The sequence below is a fragment of the Coturnix japonica genome, chromosome 2, assembly GCF_001577835.2.
Source record: "Coturnix japonica isolate 7356 chromosome 2, Coturnix japonica 2.1, whole genome shotgun sequence".
Lineage (NCBI taxonomy): Eukaryota > Metazoa > Chordata > Aves > Galliformes > Phasianidae > Coturnix > Coturnix japonica.
This window is the reverse complement of record NC_029517.1, coordinates 80,111,012-80,135,205: the sequence shown is the minus strand read 5'-3', so window position 1 is coordinate 80,135,205 and position 24,194 is coordinate 80,111,012. Positions and strand designations below refer to the sequence as shown.

General features: G+C 39.8%; 1 protein-coding gene across 1 annotated transcript in view; it reads left to right on the top strand.

Moving 5' to 3' along the window:
- The window catches only part of LOC107309928, a 29,411-nt gene extending 5,434 nt beyond the window's left edge, over positions 1-23,977 (top strand). Inside the window, exons 4-16 of the mRNA XM_015855114.2 lie at positions 2,837-2,870; positions 8,888-8,938; positions 9,239-9,316; positions 9,862-9,998; positions 10,543-10,662; positions 11,168-11,198; positions 15,591-15,612; positions 16,540-16,564; positions 17,170-17,208; positions 17,623-17,724; positions 18,845-18,950; positions 20,244-21,270; positions 21,795-23,977. Coding sequence (XP_015710600.1) covers positions 2,837-2,870; positions 8,888-8,938; positions 9,239-9,316; positions 9,862-9,998; positions 10,543-10,662; positions 11,168-11,198; positions 15,591-15,612; positions 16,540-16,564; positions 17,170-17,208; positions 17,623-17,724; positions 18,845-18,950; positions 20,244-21,262 — 1,764 coding nt within the window. The 3' untranslated portion in view covers positions 21,263-21,270; positions 21,795-23,977. The remainder of the gene's footprint in view (positions 1-2,836; positions 2,871-8,887; positions 8,939-9,238; positions 9,317-9,861; positions 9,999-10,542; positions 10,663-11,167; positions 11,199-15,590; positions 15,613-16,539; positions 16,565-17,169; positions 17,209-17,622; positions 17,725-18,844; positions 18,951-20,243; positions 21,271-21,794) is intronic.
- The last annotated feature ends 217 nt before the right edge of the window (positions 23,978-24,194 follow it).

Genomic DNA, 24,194 nt, shown 5'->3' with positions numbered 1-24,194 from the left:
GACAGCCAGCATAATTTCAGCAAAGGCAAATCACGCCTGACCAATCTCTATGATGGAGCGATGACACTGGTGGACAAAAGAAGGGCAACTGATGTCATTTATATGGACTTGTGCAAGGCCTATAATGTGATCCTGTATTACCTTATCTGTCAGTTAGGGAGATAAAGATTTGAAGGCTGGACGAAGGTGGTAGATAAAGAATTGGTTGGCTGGTTGCAGCCAGAGGGTTGTGGACAATGGATCCCCATACAAGTAGAGATGGGTAATGAGCGATGTCCCCCAAGGGTCAGTCTTGGGACCAGTGCTCTTCAATGTATTTATTAGTGGTGTAGGCAGTAGGACTGAGCATATCCTCAGCAAGTTTGTAGACTACCAAGCTGAGTGGTGCATTTGACACAATAGAAGGGAGGAATGCCATGAGAGGGAGCTGGACAGGCTTGAAAAGTGGGCACATGGGTATTTTCTGAGGTTCAACGAGACCAAGTGCATGATGTTGCACTTGGGTCAGAGCAATTGCAGCTACAAACTGGGGAGAAGAACTCACTGAATGCAGTCCTGCGGAGAGGGACGTTTGGGACCTGATGGACAAAAAGCTTAACAGTGAGCCAGCTGTGTGCAAGAGCATCTGGGAAGGCCACATGTTTCCTGGGCTGAATCAAGAGGAGTGACCAGCAGGGTGGGGGAATTGATTGTCCTCCTCTACTCTGCCCTCGTGAGGCTGGATCTGGAGTGCTGCATCCAGGCCTGGGACCATCAGCACAAGAAAGGTATTGGAGCTGTTGGAGTGGGGCCATAGGAGAATGGTGGAGATGATCAGAGGGCTGGAGCACCTGTCCTATGATGACGAGCTGAGAGATCTGGGCTTGTTCAGCCTGGAGAAGAGAAAGCTTTGGGGAGACCTTACTGTGTTCTTCCAGTACCTGAGAAGACCTTATAAAAAGGAGAAACCAACATTTACGCAGTCTCGTAGTAAAAGGATGGGGGCATTGGCTTTAGACTAAAAGAGAGGAGATGTAGGTTAGATGCTTGGAGGAAATTCTCTACTTAGAGGGTGGTGAGGCACTAGCACAGCTGTCCAGAGAAGCTCCATCCCTGGAGTCACTCAAGGCCAGGTTGGATGGGGCCCTGGGCAGCTGAGCTGGTATGGGTCAGCTCTGCCCATGGCACGGGGTGGGGCTGGGTGGGCTTTGAGGCCCCTTCCAACCTAAGCCGTTCTGTGAATAATTTGATTTTCTGTTAATTCACTGCTAAGGTAGCTTATGTGATTTCAAGGGTGTATGTATTTAGGAAGAATTAAATGACGTTTCCGTAATTAACTGCATGTGAAACAGTGTTTTGTTAGATAACCCTTAACCTTGAAATGTGTGTAAACTAATCTCGAGGTGCCTCTATGAGGTTGGAACCCTAAAAGACAGCAGTTTTTGAGTTCTGACTTCTCGTAGTTAGACACTTTGTTAAAAGTTACTCTAACTTTTCACAGTCTTAGCTCAAAAACAGTTGTTGCATTTTGCTTGTGACGTGAGGACCAGGACAGAGAAAAAGTTTCTTAATAGGTGAGAATATTCATTCTCAACGTAGTTTTGTTCTTTTTGTTTTCTTCTTGAAACACTAGAGAAGTTCTGTTTTACTTGTGACCCACCAGTCTCAGCCATGGAACAACATGTTTAGTGTTAAGGCAGTAATCCAAGTGCAGTTGAAATAGATTGTCTAGAAGTGCTCAGGAAGAAACTCTTTCAACAGCAGCTCATAGTTGCTGATATTTTTTCAACACTTCTCTGAAATGTTAGGTATTAACAGCTGTTTATTGTAAAACTGGTGTGGAATGACAAGTGGTTTTGTGCATAACAGAAGCACTTGTGGCAGGATAACTGGAAGGAAGACCCTGTGTTCCAAGTTTACAAAATCCTGCTGAGTTCATACAGCACCACCCGCTCCCTATTTGTGATACCGGGGTTAAGTGACTTCCTTTTTTTCCCCCCCTATTTTGTTTTTAGCTACTGTGGAAAATGAACTGTTCAGCTTCTTGAAAAGAAACAAAACTGTTGTGTCACTCTTGATTCTTATTGAGCTGAATTCTTATTGAGAATTATTGAGCTTGATTCTTATTGAGTTCCATGGAACTGAGTACTGAAAACAGAGCACTGAACTCCATGGAGTGCTCGTGGGTAAACAGCTGTCGTGCTGCGAATGACGACTCTTCTTTTCATTTTTTTTTTTGTGGCAAGTTTGTACATATTTGCTAAAAAAGGTCTCAAAATGAGTCAATATTTGTTTTAGCCATGTTTTAAAATGGAAATTTAAGTTACTCTTTTTCTCAGATGCTTCCAAAAAGCGATCTCTTCTGGATTCAGCTGATGAAAGCCACTTTTCCCATTCTTCATAACAGACTAAACCTTCAGGAAACGTGGTTACCCTGGAATTTTATACAAACCCACCCAATATGTTGGGGAAGCTATTTTTTTTGTTGGCTTGTTATTCTTTTCCTTTGTGAGGTTTTTGTTTTCTTGATGAAGCTACAGCTTTTGGAACCTTGGGGGCTGCAGTCATGTGGAAACCAAAGTTTTGTCTGGCATCTTAAGATGTCATTAATACCAGGGCTTTCTTGACATTTACCTTATGTTAACTGGAAGTAGGCCTTTGCCAGTACTTCGAGCTTTTGCAGATAATCACAAAGGCTCATTTTTTCCTATTTGATAATGGAAAATTTGGCCTGTAATTGTAATTTGTCTGCAAAGGCTTCATTCAGGAAGTACGGGGTTTTTCTTTCAAATGGCACAGCACATTAATTTCTTTTTCTTATTTTATTTTGGGATGACTTGCATCTTCATTACTAAAGAAAGAAGAAGCACTGAGGTTCAAGACTGTCTATAGTAAGTATAATGCTTTTATCTTTCCAGCTTCTTAGTGTAGATACTGCTTGGGGGGGGGGTTGATATTTGTTGCTTTTCCAGTAGTTTGTATATTTGCATTTGTCAGATCTGTACACCTGTAACTATGGTTCTCTTTATGTGCTGAACATTTTTTGAGGTAATTATCTAACAAACTGTTGAGCTAATAAATACTCAATACTGTGAAGCCTTAATTTTGCCTTTCTACTTCTAAGTACCTACATATCTGTTTAATAGAGGAATAGGTCGGTTGTATATTAGTTTCTTACCTTCCTAAGCTAAACTATCTTCTGTGTGTTGTCAGCTTCATGCTCTTATTGCTAAGCTTCAGGCAGTATACTAAGAATCTGTACAAGTAGGATAACAGCAGTGCTGCAGATGCTGCTTTACCTGTGCTGAACTTGCCTAGCTGCATCACTGGAATGTTATGCCTTTCTTCGTTGTAGTGTGGACTTGGAGTAGCAAAGACCCACTCAATGTATACTGAGTTGTTGGGGAATGTCTTCCCCATAAAGTGAGAATATGGATCCAGACTGACATGTGCCAAGAAAATGACAGTAAGTGGTAAAAGACTCAAAATCTGGGATATGACTTGTTTCAAAATGGTTTGCTGTAAAAGCATGGATGTACAAGATTTTAAAGTACCACAAGCAGAGAACAGTGGCATATATGGAAGCAGTGATTAAAACCAGTGCGAAGATCATAAAGTGGAATGGACACACGGTCATCACAAGCAATAAGCCTTTCATTTCATCTTTTTAGCATGTTCTCCTGAGAAGCTAGGCTTACAGGAACACATTTTGGCTTTGATGTCTATTCTCCAGCATCTTTATAACCAGATTAGTCAAAATGGATTCCCAGTATGTATCTGCACAGAAAAAAGTGATGTCAGCCCTACACTGAAGGAAGCGTTGCAAGCTGAGCTCATCTCTTACTGCACTCTGAAGAATCAGCATAAGAGAAAAGTCCAGCAAAAGCACTGGTTGGAGTCTGTTTTTAAGAGGCTGGCCTTCATTATCTTCACTGTTGTTTTCAGGCTGAAAACAGAACATCAGTACAAGGCACATCATTCAAGTGTGTGAACAGCTCTGAGATGTTCTGCATCAGTAGACGTAAGATCTGTATGTTGCGCTGCTCTTAGAAATATTGGTAATGCTGCTTCTTGACAGAAATTCTGCAAGAGTTCTGAAGATATGCATGTCTCTGCAGTGTCCCGTGGGTTTTCAGCTGTGTAGAATTTCATTGATATCTCAGTAACAACAGATTTCTTTGGCCGTGGGTGGAATATTTTTAGAGAAAAATGGGTTTCTATACCATTCTTTGATTTCATATTGGAAAAGATAATTAAGAATAGTGCTGCTGATGAATGTGATCTTGTAAGCTTGATTACTGAAGAGGATTCTGCTTCAAGAACGTAAAGTTTTGTTTTGGAGAAGTAATGCGAAAAATTGCTTAGTATGAAAATTGGATCTTGGTGAAGAGGACAGAAGGAAGTGTGACAGCAAGAGTGGTGGGATGCAGGTGTCTGTTGCAAAGACCTGTGCTTCTGGAAAATGATACTACTTAATGTACCATGAGCTCAGCATTCCATGAAGGTTTGAGGTAAGAACATACGGTTGTTTCAGCTGCAGCATCTGACATATCATATGTTAAAGTTTTTCAGCTGAGATATATCTTGTGGAAATGGATAAGTCCCTGATTGTTAAGGAAAGTAATCTTGCATTTGCAACTCTAGGAAACAAACCAGAGCTGACTTTTGGAGTAGTAGCAGCATCACAGGATACTACAAGGCAGAAGCTTTATAAGATGTGCTTTGTTTAGAACAGAAAATCCCGAACCACAGTAATCCATGTTGAAGCAATAAGCGTCTGTTTTCCACATTCTAATATGGAATGAGTGGCCATACTACTGATGTCTCCTTCATTCTTCTATGTCTGTCTTGACCTGTACTTCACTGAAGACCTGCATGTGGGAAGCCGACTTTGTAAGCTATTGTTTTAGTTGTCTTGTCCAGAGAAGGCCAAAAATTAACCTGCTGAAATTACTTGTTTGTTTGTCTTAGGGGTGCACATGGTTTCATGTTTGCTTTTGGTGTTTTTCTTTCTTTTTTTTTTTTTTTATTTATTTTTTTTTTTTATTTTGAGGGGTGGGGAGGAGTGAAATATAGAGCTGTTAATTTAAAGCAGATACAGAACTTCTCAAACTCTTCAACTCTTCATGTTATGAGCTACATTTTATCTTGAGAGTCTGTAGCTCTCGGAAGTTTCATTGATGTGCTCCATCACTGAGGTATAAGAATGAAGTCTGAATATGGTTGGCTTTTTATTTTAAATAGCTGATGAATTGTACAGTTTGTAGACATACAGCAGGAATGAATACATTGTATAAAGAGTATTTGTGGGTTACCTGGTGGTAAGTGTGGATATTCTTAACATCCATTGTGTAAAGTATGAGTTCATTGTCATTTGAAGATATAATTTCATGGGATGCTCTTATTGCTATTGTGTGCTGTTCTAGTGAGTATCATCAAATACTCCAGTGAGAATGAAACATGGCAGCAGGTTCTCAGTGGAGTTTGAAGAACCAGGAGCGAAAATGTATGGATGTTGTCAAAGCGAAGAATTAGTTTTCTTGGAAATCACTTGAGATAAAACCTAATGGGTATCTGAAATATGCGTTATCTGACGGATGAGTACTTGAGAAGATGAAGTTGTACATTTAATATGTTTTAAATTGCCATCAGTGGTGGCGCAGTGGTAGGAATGCCGCTTTGCAACACCGGAGGCCTGGGTTTGAATCCCCCCTGTGGTGCAAGTGGTAGAAGTGCCGCTCTGCTACGCAGGAGGACTCGATGATCTCTAAGGTCCCTTCCAACCTGCACGAGACTGTGATACTGTGATGTCTTCCTTTCTACAAAATTAGTAATAATACATTCCTTTGTCAGTTGGGAGAACACCACCAATACAGCTGTCATTCATAAAACAAAATGGCCATTTCCCACCATGGTTTGGATGCTGAGTGTTTCAAGCAGTGGTGAGCATGACAAACTGTTTAACTATGCAGTCTTGTTGCCTTTGAAGTCAAGCCGGGAAATAGGTCTGGTTACAGATGATGGTGTTTGGAGGTGTGCTGCTTTCTGTAAGAAAGACTTGTGGATACCGCTAATGTTTCATACGGCAAAACTATCAGCAGGTCAGTTTTGTGGTAGGCAGAAATGTGTGTCTGGTGGTTTTTGTTTTCTGTCTGCTCTCAGGCAGTTTAGAAGAGAGAATCTAAATAGATGATGTGAGAAAAGAAGGTACTGAATTTCTAGGGCTTTACTGGGCTTTGATTTAACTTAGAAAGTATATGAATTCTGATCGTGTGATTTCTTTGCACAGTGGTAATTCTTTCAGCTGTACTTGAGGAAGTTGCATCTGTGTGTTCAGGGATAAGGAAGGGAAGAGATGGAACACTTCTTTCCTACAACCTTTTTGGCCAAAGAAGGAAGAAGTTTGGAAAACTGCTGTTGTTTTGACCAAATAGATTGTGTTCTTTGCCTTTTGTATTCAAACATCTGTCTGCTCTGCTGAGTTCAGTTCACTGCTGTTGGTGATATCTGACAGTCAGTACAAATGTGTGTGCACTACAAATACAGGTGTAGATATGGAAGGAGGAAAACAAGTATGTAAAGGACAGTGTCACTGAATATTAAAAGGAGAGGGGTTTTGGTTGTTCTGTTAGTATAGGTTACTAGTGTCTGGAAAATATTCCATGCTAAATAAAGTTGCTATTCAGAAGGGATTTTCTGAGGCTATCTCATTTCCTGCTTGAATTAGGACTGTTGTCAAAGTTGTTTATTGGAGCAGTGAACATCTCCAAGGACAGAGTCCCCTACCTCCATTTAATTGATCTGGATTTGCTGCCCTGACTTAAGTTTGTTTTAATAAAGTAAATCTGCAGCTCCTAAGCAGCAATCTGTTTTTTCTTTCTTATGCTTTTGCCACCTCTTGAAAGTGTTTGACTTGTCTTTGTAACTGCTGCTTGAGTATTGATGCGATTAAATCTCCTCTTAACCTCTACTTTACCACAGTAAACAGTCTCAGTTGTCTGTGCTGACCCTCTGAAGGGGGTTTACCTTGTTTGTAGACAGTTGCTTTTGGCTGGTGTTCAACTTAGCATCTGTCAATACTGTCAGGTTCTTAGTCACTGTGCAGCTGCTCAGCTTGTGCTCATCAATGGCATTAGTTTGGCTGTAGAACTCTACAGTTCTTATGTTACATAAAGTTTCTTTAATGCTCACGGTTCCCATGGTCCTGCTCAACTGAAGCTTTGACATCGGTTGTATTCCTGCTGTGATTTTGCTGATGGTGTTCTGTGAATCCTCAGTCAGATTACCAATGAAGAGTTTAATTGCAATGGGCCCTGTTTGCTGAACAACTGTAAGAGTCTGGATTGATACCTCTTGGGGTGTGGAAGTGCAGCTGATTTTTTTCCATCTTGTTTATCAGTCTGATAGGCTTTAAGGGAAAATACTACTGCTCTGGTTTTAAGATACTTAAGAAATACTATTTAACATTATTAGTGGACTAACTACAAAGCCACTGGGCTCATAAATGTCAAGCTTAAGTGCTAGCATGCAGAACTAGCTTCAGTGCATGGGAGAGTGTCTTATTGGATAATAACTTCTGTTAAGCTGTTAGCAGAGACTGTTACAGCTATCTGCAAATGCTTGAAAATAAGGAAAGAAAAAATCACCTCTGAGTGTCTTTGGTAGTAAAAGTTGTAATTAAGTTGTTGTTGTCTTTTTCGTTTATTTCTTTTTAGGCTTGATTTATGTGTAAACCTCAGCCATGCTGCAGCAAATTAGAATAGAAGAATAGTACTCTGCAGGTGCCTATTGATGTCATTTAGCTTATCACCATGCTGTCAGGGCCTGCTGGACCTGATATCCAACTCAGGCTGCATGCAGCCTCAGAGAACAGCTCTGGAATTAAGTAGTTTTCGCACTTGCAAAGTAACTGGAGAGCCTCTTTTGTTTATGCTACCGTGAACTTTGATGCTTTTTACTGAAAAAACTGGATAACATTTGTCCTTCTTGATTTCTCACAATTTAATCTAAAACTTAAACCTCTCCCTTATGTTAATAGTGCAGTTGTTTGCAGAATATTTGCAGCTTTGATCTACAGTTCTGATATGCATTTCCTTGCTGCTGATCTTGTGCAGAAGAAGGAGGAAGCTTGTGCTATATGCAGCATACAGTATTTGCTATGAGCATGGAAAATCCCTTCGAAAATAAGAATTGCATGAGCAAATGAATAGTCTTAATTTTTCAAGTTCTTAGGCTAACCATAACTCAGATTTGTATGATCCAAATTGTATGATCTGTACGTCAATTTTCAGTAATTCTTGGTTGTAACAATTTCCAAAATGCTGAGAGTATCATTAAAGTTCACCTGGGTATGTCTGTGTGTGTGGATTTAAGGGTGAATGGAGCAAGGGAAAGAGGTTCCCAGTGAAGGGGTCATGTTTAAAAAAGCTCATTTAGACATTCAGTCTGAAATTGGTTAAAGATACTACAGATGCCTGCATTAAAGTGCTGTTCTTCATGCCATTTAATGACTTGGGACTATCTAGGTTCTAAATATTTAGGTAGGAGTTCATCTATCAGGCACCTATACTGCTGGATCTGCTTTCATATAGAATACCAAACAGCTAAAATAAATAATTAGATAGTATGGAAAACAATAAATAAATTAAAAAAAAACAACCCAACAACAAAGTAATTGGATATGCTGTGTTTTTATGGTACTTACCTATGTGTTTGGTATATTGTATAAGTGAGGAAGGTGAGCAGAAATAAAAACTTTTTCATATTTGGAAATATGTTGTACACTGAGCCTGTATTAAACAGGCATAGTGTAAGATAACTGTTCAGGTCTTTAATGTGGTTGGATGATCTACTATGTACTTAAGATCATGTGAGAAGAACTGGTCTGACTGTCAAACTGTCATCTTAGGTCCTCCAGCTCCCTTCCAAACAACGATGAACTATGAAATGCAGAGACCAGGTATCTGAATATAAATGAGCTAACCTCCTTTTTAAATACAACTTTGGGCATCATTAAAATAAAACCATCAAAGGTTTTGTGTGTAAAAATGTTATTGAAAGCATAGCACTGGAGTCGTCTTGTGAATGATTGAGATTCTCTCCATTTCTCTTTCACATGTCGGAGTGAAAATTAGCTTTGTTCCGCTAAGTTCCCCTTAAAACTCCTGTAACATCATAGAAATTGAATGCAAACAGTCTGATGCACTTGTTCACTTTACTGTAATATTTATTTGTGTTGTTTTTTTTTTTTTTACCTTAGTGAAGAGAGGACTCACAAAGGATATAACATGTCTGAAGGATTTTATTAATGATCCCAAAAGAGAAGAACCTCTAGTTGGTATGTTGCTTTTTTGTTGTTGTTGTTGTTGCACTGAGAAGAGCCCGTACCTATGCTCTTTGCACTTTCCTTTCACGTGGATCTGTACACACTGAGGCTCCTGCCTTCTCTATTGCAAGCTGAACAATCCAAGCTCTCTCAGCCTTTCCTCATGTGAGAGGTATTTATGTTCCTTCATCATCATTGTGTGGGAGCTGGAGAGGTCCGCTCGGCCTCATTGAATATCAACTTGCTGATAGTGAGGTTCTGGAAAGGAGACAGAAGGTCTGAATAAACGGGTGTCTTGTACTGAGGCATAAGATAAACTGCTAATGATGAGGACTTGTTATGGAGCTTGCTTGCTTTGTAGCCAATGGATTGTTAGTGGAAATGTACTGAATGTGCGTGTAAACCTGACCTTTGTGTTCCTGAACAAGTGTTGAAATTCTGAAAATGGAATACTCTTCTTTGTTAATTTTGGCTTTTAGTGAGCATCTTTGAAAAAAATACATCTGTTTATAATAGCCTGTTTTAAATATAGGTGTTTGTAATTTGTTCTTTTACAGGCTTAGAGCATGTGGTTGAAATCAGATTTGAAGGAAGAAGAGAGCCGCATTATGAATGCAAGCTATGTGGTTTTAATACAGAGATGGCACCCATGATAGAACATCTTAGTGGATATAAACACAGAAGAGCATACATAGTGAGTAATTTTGATTACAGGATATTATCTTTTTTTTCCCTATGAATATCTACATCAAGTGTGAAGTTTAAGCCCCCCATATAATGTCATACTTAATAATTACTTGATTGAGTATTGATGGGTCAGATCAACATGAATAGCTATAAAGCTGTGAGCTACTGAGAAAATGTGGTACAGAGGTGCATGCCTGCATCTATTCAGTGTCTGTTCTTAAGTATTTTAATCTCATCTGAGGTCAAGTTCTCAGGCCTTGGTTCTCTCTCATTCCTTAGCATGCCTGTATTATTGTTGGATACTGTATAGAGCATGTTACCTTTCAATTGCAAACTTAACATAGTATCCAAATTCTGTTGTGAAGACTGCCTATGAATTTTCAACATTAACACTGAACTAGTTGTTGTTATGGAGGAGAAACTACCTACTCATATTCAAAACTATGTTTACTAGCCCTTAGTCCTTAGCTAGTCTAAGGAATGAAATGTGCCTGTTTTTTTATAATATATGAATTTTGATGTTGCTCATCTAAAACTGTTCTTTTTAACAGTCTAAAGAATTTCCAGACAAAATGAAGAGAAAGGCAACAGATGTAAAAGAATGCAAAGTCTCATTTCTCAAAAGAATAGCAGGAGAGCTAGAGAAGACCGAAGGATTAAAAATGTATAAGGTAACTATAAGTAAATGTTAAATATACAATAGTGTCTTTAATCAGTGCAGTTATGTTTGACCTACTAAGTGTTGAAAGAACTACTGACAAACCATGTTAAATTCTTGTGTGTGACTAGGAAGTGTAGTGCTGAGTAGAGCCAAGACTTAAGATAAAGTTGCCCCAAAACATGTGGGGAAAGGAACAGTAGTCTTGAAGTTCCTGTGGAAAAAAATGAAGTTGTTGAAGAAGTTAATTTCTTTATAGTTCGAAAATGTCCAGTTGGAGATTTTAGTGCTTTACTTCAGTGATTCTTAACTTACACAATTTAACTTTTCTCAAATGTATGCGAATTTCCTCTCAAATTTAAGTTGTACTGGTTATATATAGCCTGTAAAACTGTCAGCTGGAGTATACTAAAACAAATAGAAGTACTTGTTCTGTCTCTACAGACAGTTGCAGTAGGGATTATTGTAATGAACTTTTAATCTGAAAAATCTAACATAAAACTGTGTTTGTTTCCTAGATTGAAGGTTACATAAGACCAAGTACCTCACGTAAGTTTATGTATTATTTGAATGTAACACATTTGACAACCAGAATCAGCTTAGTTTGAATTACTGCTTGAACTTGAAGGGTTTGACTGTTTTAAAATGTTAAAATTGTAAGTAATATTACAAAATGTTTTAGAGATTTTCCCAGTTTTTATGAATTTGAACTGAAGAGAGAGAGACTTCTTTAGCTGCTTGGTTCTGGAGATATTTAAGATAACTACTGTAACTTTCTAATCGAGAAAAGTGAAGAATTGCAGAGATACAGATTTTGATGGATTTCTCTGAAAAAGCTGATAAAATATTTTCCACCTCATCTCAGTCATCAAAAGGCACACAAGTCAGTGCTGAATTGCTGCTAAAAGTGGAAGTTATCTTTTTAAGCAAATTTATTTGAATGAGCAATGGAAACAAAACCTTCCAACATAGAAACAACATCCTCCCTCCATACAGTATATTTGAGTTATATCATTTGTTGCTGCATGTGGGCTATGGGGCTTAATAATCTCAACCTGAAGCAATGTGTACTTGCTACCTTTTGACCTTAGTACTAGTACCAGTAGGTTTATTGGAATGGGTGCAGTTTGCTTAGTGTATGTCAGTATGAATCCTGCTGGTAGTGCCTACCACAGCAGTGATTTATTTGAACTGAACTCAGGAAAAACTTATTTCCTAGGGGACAGAACAGCACTGGAACAGATTATCCATTGGTAGTGAATTCTTTGTCTTCAGAGCTTTTCAAGACCTGGCTATAGTCTGGCAGTAATCTTCCTTGAAGTGGCGGGTTGTGCTGGATGGTGAAACTGGAACTCTCTGTCAGACAGCTATAACATCATCAGAACTGCAAAATTATAATACAGTAGCTTGTAGGACTGGAGTGCTGGTATGGGTAGATAGAGGCTTCTTATCAAAGTTACAAACAATCCAAAATTGAAGTCAGGCAGTTTTTCTGGCAGGTGTTGAATGAGTCAATGGGGAAAGGGTTTTATACATTTTACCTGCAAGGAAAGGAGAAGTCTGAGGAGTGTGATTATCAGTGGCAGTCTTAGTTGAGATGATCTTGAGATAATTATCATGACGTTCCTGGTTACCAAACTGGAGAAAAATGGATTTGATGGGTGGACCACTCACTGGAGAAGGAATGGACTGGATGGCCACACTCAGGAGAGTTGTAGTCAGCAGCTCAGTATCCATGTAGAGACTGGTGATGATTGGCATTCCCCAGGGACTGGTGTTATTTAACATCTCTGTAGGCAACATGGACAGTGGGACTGAGTGCAAGCCACAAACCAACCTCATGAAGCTCAGTAAGGCTAAATGTGAGGTCCTGCATCTGGGTTGGGCCACTCTCAAGCACAGACATAGGTTGAGCAGAAGATGGCGTGAGGGTGGGTCTCAGGGGAAGGATGTGGGAGTGTTGATTGATGAAAGATTCAACATGAGTTGACAGTGTGCAGTTGCAGCCCAGAAGGCCAACTGCATCCTGGGTTACATTAAGAGAAGAGTTACCAGCAGGTTGAGGGAAGTGATTCTGCCCCTCTGCTCTTGTGAGACCCCACCTAGAGTACTGTGTTCAGTTCTGGAGCCTCCAACACAAGAAGGACATGGAGTTGTTGGAGCAGGTCCAGAGGAGGGCCACAGAGATGATCAGAGGGCTGGGGCACCTATCCTACAAGGGCAGATGGAGAGAGCTGGGGCTCTTCAGCCTTGAGAAGAAAAGGCTCCAAGGAGACCTTATAGCGGCCTTCTAGTGCCTGAAGGGAGCCTACAGGAAAGCTGAGAAGGGACTTTTTATAAGGGCAGGTACCGACAGAACAAGGAGAAATGGTTTTAAACTGGAGAGGGCAGATTTAGACTAGATATCAGGAAGAAGCTCTTTACTGTGAGGGTGGTGAGACACTGGAGCAGGCTGCCCAGTGAGGCTGTGGATGCCCCCTCCCTGGAAGCATTGAAGGCCAGGCTGGATGGGGCTCTGAGCAACCTCATCTCGAGGGAGGTGTCTCTGCCAATTGCAGGGGTATCGGAACTACATGACCGTAAGGTGCCTTTCAATGAAAACTGGTCTATAATTATATTGTTTAAAATCCTCAGGGGGTATAGGGATGTCAAGGCCCTGGTCCCTGGGTGAACTGCCTTCATCATCCTTAGAAAACTGGAAGCCAATATCCCTTGAGAGGCTGCCTTCAAAGGATAAGAAACCCAAAAGAGACGATCAGTCTTCAAGAACTCTCAAAGAGCAGAAATGATCCATTCTGCTATGCAAGAGTATGGACAGGCATAGCAGGTGGCTAGTGAGTTTGAAGAGAGAACACCCAACAAATAGGATACGTCTGATGTTGGGGGAACTGCTTGCTCTCTGGAGTCTTTGAAAGGTCATGATCAGTTCCATGATAACCTGAAAAAAGCCAGATCTACTTATCTTGAAAAGTAAAACATGTGGCTACAGGGTAGACCAGACCTTATAAAAATTATAGGACAAGTCCTTATAGAGGTTATTTATTAGTGTGTAAACACCAAGATTATGTCTGTGAACAAACTATATATTTACTAAGGAGAAACGACTTGACTAACCCAATCGCCTTTTGCAATGGCATGGGCTGGCACTGTAGACTTGGAACGCTGGATGTTTTAACTTCAGGAAAGCTTCCAGCACAGTCTCACTTAGTATGGTTGTAGCCAAACCATGGGAGATACTGAAAGTATACAGGTTGAGTAAAAGGTAGCTGAGGAAAACATTTAGATTCAGAGAACAGCTGTCATTGATTTTAAGTGTGCTGGCTGGTTTGCTAGTGGCATTCCTCAGTGGCTGATCTTGGTGCCAGCACTGCTTAACGCGTTCATTAGCAATTTGGATAATGCAATATAATACAGCACTGTCAAGTTTGCAGATGACATCAAACTTTGGAAGAGTGCTTGGTATGTGGTAAAACAAAGTTGCCATTGAGAGAGATCTTGGGAAGATAGAGAAATGCAGTGTCAGAAACCTCCTCAATTCTAGCAAAAGTAAATTTGAATTCTTACATCTGGGGCGTAGCACCACTGTGCTGGCTACTAACTGGATACTATTTGAATAGGAGACAAACTTTAAGAGCCTATGCATTTTGATGTACCACAATACAAGCATGTATCATCAGTATACTCTGGATGTAATGAAGGCTGACTGCTTGGTCTGCATTAGTAGGAGTGTAGCCAGCAGGTTGAGGGAAGTTAATTCTTGGTACTTATTAAATTGCTTCTGGAACAATGGCTTGCATTCACAAGAAATTCTGGTGAAAGTGTGAGTAGAACGCATGTCAGCTATAAAGATCATGAGGGAACTCTCATACAGTGTGGAGAACAGCTTCAGGGAACTGGGTTTGATTAAGGCAGCAGCTAAGAGTGTGATCTAATTACCTAAGATAGGTCTATGGAGAAGGAGCCAGACTTCCAGGAGGTGCAAAGGGAAGGTACATGTGTTAGCACAAATTGTAGTGAAGGCAGTACTGACTGAACAGTAGAAAGTTCTACACTGTTGAGAGGTCAGGCACTGAAACTGCCTGTCTGAAGAGGTAGGAAGTTGCCTTTCTTATTGACTTCTAAAATTCAATTGGACTTGGGCCTGAGCAGCCTGATCTAATTTTGAGGATAGTCTACTGAAGTTAGAAGAATCTCAATTGTTAGTCTAAGTAGTGCAGAGTTTCTAGCCTCTTGTCTTCATCTTCTTTTCAGATAGGGAGGACTTAACTGTTAAAACAGCACAAACTGAGTAAATCAAGGAAAACAATTCTATTGTTCCTTGTCCTCATCTTTCAGATAATCGCTTTTTATTGAGCGTTCTAATTAGTGCCTCTGTGGTACTTTTCTCTTGCCACTGAAGCTGGACTAGACAACCCCCTTGGATCCTTTCTGACCTGAATGTTTGTATGCAGAGATCCCTCCCGTCCTGTTTCTATGATTCCTCATAGGATGTCTTCTCTGACATGCAGAAAACTCTGGGACGTACAGTGCAGTGCAACTTCTTGTTGCAACTTATCAGCATCTGTTCAACATCAGTTAGATAGAAAATGAAAAAAAAGCAGGAATGAGTATTTTAGCATCATATTGTAAGGACAAATATGTCCTTTGTCCTGAGAATCCTTGTCCTGTTGCTTTCCTGGAACACATTAAGAAATGCTAAGTTATGTATGATGCAGTAACTCATTGTCTGAAGCACAGCTACTTTCTTATAGATAATGATGTTTTACTGAGCTTACCCTCGTTTCTAATTCATACAGATTGTACCGGCCAGTGAGATTATCAGTCCTTTAAAAGACTGACATTGCTTTAGAGCCAGTTACAGATTGGTTTATGTAATGCTTCTGTTGCAGTTATATGATGGAAACTCTATGATGGTGTTAATCATTCTTTTTAATTTTCTAGCCCCATCAAAGAAGAAAGCAAGGTGAGAATATAACTTTGTTAGGGGAATCAAAAGAGATTTTTAATGAAATCACTTTACTTAAGTACATTTTTTCTGTAACAAATATCACATACAGGGAAAATGTATTGTCTTTCCCTTGTACTTCATCTTATGTAAACTGTTGCTTTCTGCCTGAGAGGAAAAAAAACTGAAAAAAATTTGATATTCAGTTTATACGTAGTGATGATTTTTGAAACGTTACATGGTTTACACAATTCAGTAGCAGTCTGATGTACTCCTGCACAAAGATTGCAATTCATATGTCAGGGTATACAGTTGGAATAATACAAGTATAGTTGGAAATAAATAGCTGGAAGGTATCTAAGGTAAAGACTCACCAACTCTGAGGCCGTCAGGCAAGATGGGTGCTTGCTGATGTCAAGGCTCACCACAAAAACTCCACACAGGAGTGATCTCTAGAAAGACCTTAGTGGTGGTCAGCTCTTAAATGGGATCTAGGAGAGGTGCAGCCAAGCTCCACCTCTTCCAGTAGCGCAGCTGAATTACCTTCACCTTTGCTCCTGCAGCTGACCTGTCACTTGCCTCACATGGTTAATCAGAGGTTCAGGCTGTGATCAAGAGTTTCCCTTACACAGGGTATTACCACTTTCTTTGGGATGCCATTGCCGAAGTTGTAGGAAAGGCACCTATGTTCACGTAGGAAGGAAAAAAGTTTCCATTACTTTACTCACCACCTTGGTGAGTTCATCAGTACAACCGTTGTTGTTTTTTGAGTGTCAGAGTAAAAACCTTTAAGAAAATACAGTAGTTTAGGTATAAAAAGATGTATCCTGTATTGTTAAGTTACATACATTTGGAAATTGAAATATTTGATTGTAGACATCAAAAGTAAACCTGACGTTTTAGTGATCTTTTAGATGTGTCTTAGTATTTCTCTTTCTTTTTAAGGTGGGAAGATAATCATAAGCATGAGGTATGTAGAAGTAATGCAGACGCCTTCAGTTCTAGCAGTTTCCTTATGCTTGTTTTGCTTTTTTTCTTTCCCCCTGAAAACTTCTGCTTTTGGGCTTCATTTCCCATTTTATTGATACTATTCCAGAAACAAAATAACTGACTTAGTGACCCAAGTTTTACGTTCATCACACCACAAGAGAAATTAATACCGTACACCAGGATATCGACCCATTCAGTTCACATGATTTCTGTTCAGAATCACTGTGATTCTGGCCTGTGTCTGCAGGCCAAGCATCCTAAGTTATACTGCAGTTTCCTCTGTCTTGCCCCTCTTTAGATTAGAGATGTTCTATTCTGGAGGCTTGGTTTAAATCTTAAAATAAATACAAAGATTTATCATCCTTTTCTTCCTATATCAAAAGTGAAATCCTAAATGATCTCTGTATCTGGCCTGAGGAGCTCTGTGCTATTTGGAGTCTGATGCTACAGCTGTAATATAAAAATACTGTCTTTCATGTGTGTTGACTTTTGTTGTTGGATAAAAGATTAAACAGTCTTGTTTTGTACAGGAAGATGTTACAAAGTGTGTGTTCATTCTTTTAATTCTTCTTCCCCAATCCACAGAATGACCCTTTTTGGAAACAGAAAGCTTTAGAGTTCTTGGTACGTACATGAAATAATTGCGATGATGGTAGAAACTTTCTTCTTTCTGTTAGCAAAATGACAGAACCAGAGGCATTTGATAAAGTTACTGAAGCTTACTTTTTATTGAGTTTTTGACAAAAAGCATAAATTTAACCCTTAGTTCTGCAACAGAGTGTTCATTATTGTCAGTATGGGATTGCTGCAGACATCAAGGGTTATGTTTTGCCTCTTAGCAGGATATAACTATATTTACATTTATATATTTTCAAATATGTTTCTGTGTATATATTTACATGTGTATTCTATATTTCTTATGTGTAAGTGAGTAGGCTAACCTTGGTTATACCAAAATGAAAGTATAATTGATCTATCCGTGTATATGACACTTAGGTGTCCCAACGAGCTAGTAATTCTTGCTGTGTTTCTCAACAGGAGACTTTTCACATCACCTCAGACTCAGAAGCAACACGTGTTGTTCGTGTTACACAGGAACTCACGGAAGCTTTAAAGTCCTTTTGTGAAAAGAAAGCAGCAGTAAGTGACTTCATCTTCACCAGAGTTGTAGTGATGTTACCAGTGGGATGCAAGAAGTGGTTGAACTAATTATGTTAACACCCTGCCAAACTGTCACAGTTCAGACATAGGCCTCCCCATTTAATTCTATTTAAATAATTTTACTATTTTGAAGTATCAAATTCATTAATTGCTTTGCACGTTTCTCTTAGTTCTTCATCCTGTTCCATCTGTTTTCTTTCCATTTTGGTGCGTTTCCTGCCTTGATTTGTGCTCCGTTTTCCATCACGATGTCTGGTTGTCATCCTTACTTTACATTTGGTCCCTTGCTTGATAGCTTTTCTTCTGTGATTAATCAAGCATTTATCGGTTACCCAAATGCGTCACTCTTTCATGAGCATTTGGGTAAATGTTTTACTCTGCTCCCAGTTGAGATCTTTAATCTCTTAACATGAAGGCAAGTGAGATGTTCTGCCTTTTTTGGGCACCCTTAAAAACCTTCACAGCTTCTTTGCATGAAAACTGAATACGCACATTAAAAAGAGTGTGAAGGTGGACCAGAATCTGTACAAAAATGACTAACCACCTCTAGCAGCTTCTGATCCATGAAATTTAGCATGTGTTTTTCTGAAAGAGATTTCAGAATGGATTCTTCAGTACTAGCAATATGCTCCATATCAGCTGAGTGATTGTAACTCTCTTTATGCTTTCTTCTCCAACATATGTCACTACCTTTTGGAGAGCTACACTTTCAAATTGTCGTGCATTTGCTGCTCACTAAAAAAACCAGCAGGTCAGGAGTCTGCTTATACAGAATTCTGACTGGGTTACATCAGCTTGAAGGTTACCATTTCCAGTTTCCTGATAGGGAAGGTTACCATTTCCAGTTTCCTGATAGGGGATGGGCAGTTAGAAGTTGATTCTTACAGGAAAAATATTCTTGCTGTTCCTGTTTTCTAATTGTAGTTCAATGTGGTAACTGAGACCAGCAGAGCAAAGCATCCTTCATATGGAGTTCACTGCCACCTAAAACTGTACTCTGCCAACTTTCTATGAGGAAATTGTTTTGATTTTTTATTTTTTTTTTAATGCTGAGGATTTCAGTTTAAAAACAGACATTCTGGACTTTTGCTTAATCTAGGTGAATTATACGAACAGACTGAGGCCATTGATGCCCATGTCTCGAGGTGGATTTGCTGCAAGAAAAAACTTCACGAAACCATACAAGCCATATGGAAAATACAGAGGTAATGCAGGCTCTTTGTTCTACTTGTCTGTATGTCTGCCATAGTGCTTTTTTACTAGAGTGCTGTGTGTCTTTGCCCTCTTAGTCAGTTCAGGCTATCATTTTCTGAAGCCTTCATGACTTCAGCCCTGTCTGTCTGGGAATGCTCTGTCTCTCTGCATAATATTACAGAAATTAGACGTTGCTGGAAATCCAAGCAATAGCATCTGCCTAGCTCAGTGTGAAGGCTGGCATGTCACGGTATCTTCAAGGAGGTATTTCCCATTCCTACAATGAATACCTCTGCTGATACTGCTAGGGGATGCAATGAAAGAGATTTCCAGCTTGTTTCTTTTGGCTACTGGCCTTCTAACTATTTGATGATGAGTTGCCCCCCTCTATTTCCCACAAATCTTGGGGTGCACAGAAATTCAGTAAGAAACGATATCAGGGTAAGCTGCAAAAGTAGATCTTTGGCAAATTCTTACTTGACTGTGTTTTTAGAGGATAGAGAGACTTTTACTTTTGTAAATCTTTGTTTTTCTCTTAACTGCAGAACTGATATATTTAAAAAGAAAACAAACAGTGGGAGGAAATGATGTGATTTAAGCTAACCCATTTTATTTCATACCCACAGTGGCTGAAGAGCACGTGTGCTAAAGTCAAAAGCATTGAGACACGCTGGCTCATTATGTGTTATTATTCTTACACAAAGTTAATGTTTCCCAATCTCTTTGATCTCTCCTAGATACAGCTTACCTGAGAGGCCTTCGTATGATAATTCCACTGGTTGATTTTTATCATGCTTTGACAGTAAAGCAAAATATGGTTGAATTCAGATTACTTATTAGGTAATTAGTTGGACTGAGTCGGTTATTTCCCTTCATTTATTCTTTGTTCAGCTTTGTAGCACAAAAGCTGATGTTTTCTAACCTAGTAAATAGTCAGACAAAAAGGGGCTTATAATGAATTCAACTTACTTTGCAAACAATTGTCCCTGCTGTATTTAATGAATTAGAAGAAAAATAAAACAAGAAAGCCACCCAAACTATTCTGGTTACGTTCAATCAATGCCATGTGGTTCAGTGAGAAAACAGTTCAGAAGGAAGTGGCACTGAAAACTCTGTGTACCCTATTTAGCATCAAGGTTTTTGGGTGGAAAGGTGGAAGGGCTCAGGTAAGGTACAAAGGTGGGCAATGTGGAAACAGGAAAAAAGCACTTTATGGAACCTCAGAGTAGTTGTCTTTTTGGTTGGTATTTTAATATTTAATTAACCTCAGGTGCCTTACCTTACGTATTTATTTCTTTATTTAGGAAATTTTAACTGGAATCAAGGTTTTTTCTCTCAGCAAGAACAGTGTGCTGCAGATAATTCTTTTACTCCTGACAACTCACACAGTTACCAAGCTGATGATGGATCATCTTCCTATGGACTAAGACCTGCTGACTCTGCAGTGATGTCAGCACTCAGGGACTCTCTTGCTCTCCAGACTGGAAGTTCTGCTGGTGGTATCAGTGAATGGCTGAAGCAGTTCAACCAGTCTGCTTCGAACAGCAGTCCAGCCCCCGGGGCCTCTTCTTATGCGACAGGTTCGGTGAATGAGTACTTAGCAGAGCGTGTGTCCAAAGATGTGCAAGGAGACGAGCTCCCTGGTAACAGAATGGCGTATGGCAGGGAAGGTACAAGTTGGAGGAATCAACAAACGCGTAGCAAAGCAAGGGGTATAAGTGATCAGAGATTACCTTATCCCAATTCTTCATATTCTTCATCTGGAAGATACTCAACAAACTATCCTTCGCAAAGCTGTTTCTCTTACAAGGGTGATGGATCTGTGAATTCTTGTACATTTTCTACAAATTCCGCTTTTTCAAGAAGGGGTGGCTCCAGGTGGAACCAGAACTCCAGGTGGAGCCAGGGCTGTAGCTGGAAGCAGGATTCTAACTGGAAGCAGGACTCTAACTGGAACCAAGGCTGTAGCTGGAACCAGGACTCTAACTGGGAGCAGGGCTGTGGCTGGAAGAAGGACTCTAACTGGAAGCAGGGCTCTAGCTGGAACAAGGAGTCTAATTGGAACTGGGAATCGAGGTGTCAAGAATATAGGCATGAGAAGTCAGGCTACAAAAATGATTGGAGTTCACGTCACTATTCCTTCCCTGGCAGTGGCTCATACAGAGATAGTGAGCAATTCAGAAGCTCAGATAAGATGTTTGGTGAAGATGCTGTTGGTCCTGCTCCCGACGTTTTGAACAGACTGGAAGGAAAGGATATACCTGTGGTGACTGGGGTGCTCAGACAGCTGGCTTCATCTTACCCAGCACTTGTGAGACTGTGATTAGTGAGGTAAAGTATCTTGGACTGATAGTTTTGTTCTGGGTTGTCATGCTAGCTACCTGAGCTCTTTCTACTGGGGAGGCAGCTGTGGGGAGGGGGGGATACATTGGAATAGATGTAAAATATATACATATAGGAATGTGCAGAACCAAACTTGGGTGGAATTGTTGAAAGTACGCAAAATGGATCAAACGCATTGGGATAACAAAAATGTTAACAATGCTGGTTTGTTATCTGATTTTTTTTTTTTTTTTTTTCCATTTGGAAGAATACTCCTTTATGTTAGAAAAGTTTCTGCTTTGGAAATAGATTGTAAAATATTTCCAGGCCATCGGGCATGTATTGTTGTACAGCTGCCTTTGGATGTGAGTCTGGACAAATGTAAGCCGTGCTTATGCATGAGAACCGGGAAAGTGAGATAGCAGTAAAGCTTTCATTTAAACTATCTCTGATGTATTATGTGAAATAACATGAAAGAGAAGTAACTTTTTTTTTTTTTTTTTTTTTTTTTTTAAATCATCTCCCCTTTCTAGAATTAAATATTCAGACACCAGCCAGTGTGCTAATAGGAACAAGAGGAAAAGATGAAGGAGCGACAACAGCTGAACTGGAAGCAGATGAACAGAGCCAAGAATCTCCGTATCTTGGATCTCAGGAAAGAGACTGCATTTAAGAGTATGTTTCTGGAAGGGGAAAGGGAGGTAGAGTGTCACCTTTTTAACATATTAAATGTAGCTGGAACACAAACTTGCACATAATGGAGGTGAATATTATTTTTTTTTTTCCTTTAGGCTTTTTTAATGTATTTGTTACATCTTAGTGTATTGCAGAAAAATATGGTGTTATTTTTTGGAGGAGGATGTTAATGTTATTCTGTCGGCAAAAAGCTGGGCACCCTTTTAACGTCCTTCCCCCACTCAGAAAAAAAGAAAAGTTTGTTTTTATGTTAATTGTGGGGGGAAGAAAAAGCTCACTGAAAATACTGATCTGGGGTTTGAAAATCCAGATGTGCTGCTGCTCTTCACACAGAGTTCAGGTCAGTTCAGTTAACTTAAGGCTTTCTAGTTGGGATGTTTGGAGAAGTAGATACACTACATCTCTGTTCAGTGGAAGGAGAGGAGAGCGTGGAGTTATTTCATTTTATTTTTGCAGAACAGAGATGTACAACATCTGCACTTTTATGTCCTGTTGAGAATGAAACTGTTGTGAGCTGACTAAAAATTCAATTGATAAATGGATCCATACTAAAATGGAAAATCCTTCATTCTTTGTGCTGACAAAAGCATATCAAGAAATAGTAGAACCCATACAGCAATTAGATAAAATAACAGGGGAAACTAAATAATCTTAACAGAAATGGGCACCAGTTTACCGTGTTTACCAGTGGTCCGTACTTACATTTCTTCTCTGCACTTCTGAGCTGTAAGCTCACTAGTGCTTACCTTTAGATGTCTGCTGTATATGATCATATATAGCTAAAGTGGGGCTAAAGAAAATGACTAGCGTGAGACAGTTTACTCCCAGTACTCTGTTCTGCTTTTCACTGCTCTGTTATGAGCCGTCGTCTTTCATTTTAACCACAGCTGGAGTATTTTTGTCTCTGCACATTAAATACTTGTGCTGAACTCAGGTTAGTCTTCATAAGCTATGCTAATATCTTTTTGCATTCATGAAAAATAACTTTTTGGGACTTGTTACATAGATTTGTAACACAAAAGCAACAAAGCAGTCAATGATAGGGCATATACACTTGATTCTCTAAAATTCTCCTATTCTTGTTTGAGCTGTGCAGCAGAATACATCTGCTTTCCTTTTTCTTCACTGCCTCCTTTCCTCCAGGAAGTGTAGTGCAAGTAAGTAAGTTTCTGGAAACGCAGAAAAACTGAATCAAAGTTAAGGTGTTTTCAGCTGAGGTCTCCATAGTTGGTTTATTTTTTTCTACTTTGGACTCCTTGTGGGATTTTACTGCACGCACTGTATATCCCAGCGGCACACAGTGGCTGAATGATGTCTTCCCCAAGAAGATGCTCTTTCTTCTTCCACATTCCCTTATTTTTCAATCTGGGGAAGAGTTTCTGGTTCCTGCCTGTTGCACAGGATGAGGGGTGTCCCAGGGGGAGGGAAGTTGTGTCATCCTTTCAGTCACTTCTCCAATAGTGTTATATAAGAGAAGACCTCCTCCTGTTTCTGTTTCCCTGTGCTGGCTAATTTCCTTGTGTCAGCTTCTGGCTGCTCGCTCCCAAGAAACCTCTGTGCCCTGTCTTGCTCCCATGTAGTAGAGCACTGGAACAGAATGAGTGCTGTGTGTATGTTCCTGTTTCCCTGGGCACTGGGCCTTCTTTAGGAAGCAAGCTTTACAAGGTAGGCATTGATGGGCTGCAGACCGCACTGTAAATGTTTGCTGTCCATCAGCAGCAGTGCAGTTACACCACGCCCTTTGGCACAAGGCAGCATTTCTGAGGCTGTACCAGAGCCTTTTGAACCAATTGTACTTTTCCTTAAAACACCAGTGATAAAAATCCAGGATCAAACATGCTTTGAGGGGGTAACTTGTGTACTTCCCAGCCAGGTTACTTGCTTTTCCACCTTCAGCAGCTCTTCTCCTGAGGTGAGCCGTTCCAGCTGGTCACTGGTGAATTTTCTGCACCAGCACAGCTCCTAAAGTTCTACAGCAGTCAGATACCGTAACTTTGTAAATACATCTTGAAGAACAACAGCTTTGGGTAGAGGAAGTTTTCTTTTAGGGTAATCCCAGGGAGCTTGTTAAATTTCACTTCCTCCAAGTTGCTTCTTGAAAATGACCGTGTAAAAGGGAACCTTAAGTAAGTGCTTTATATAGATCTTTGCTTGTTTTCCATTTTAAATGATGAGATTGAAAGCAAGGTTTTGAGAATGCTTGACCATCAAGGACGCTTCAGAATGGATTATTCTGA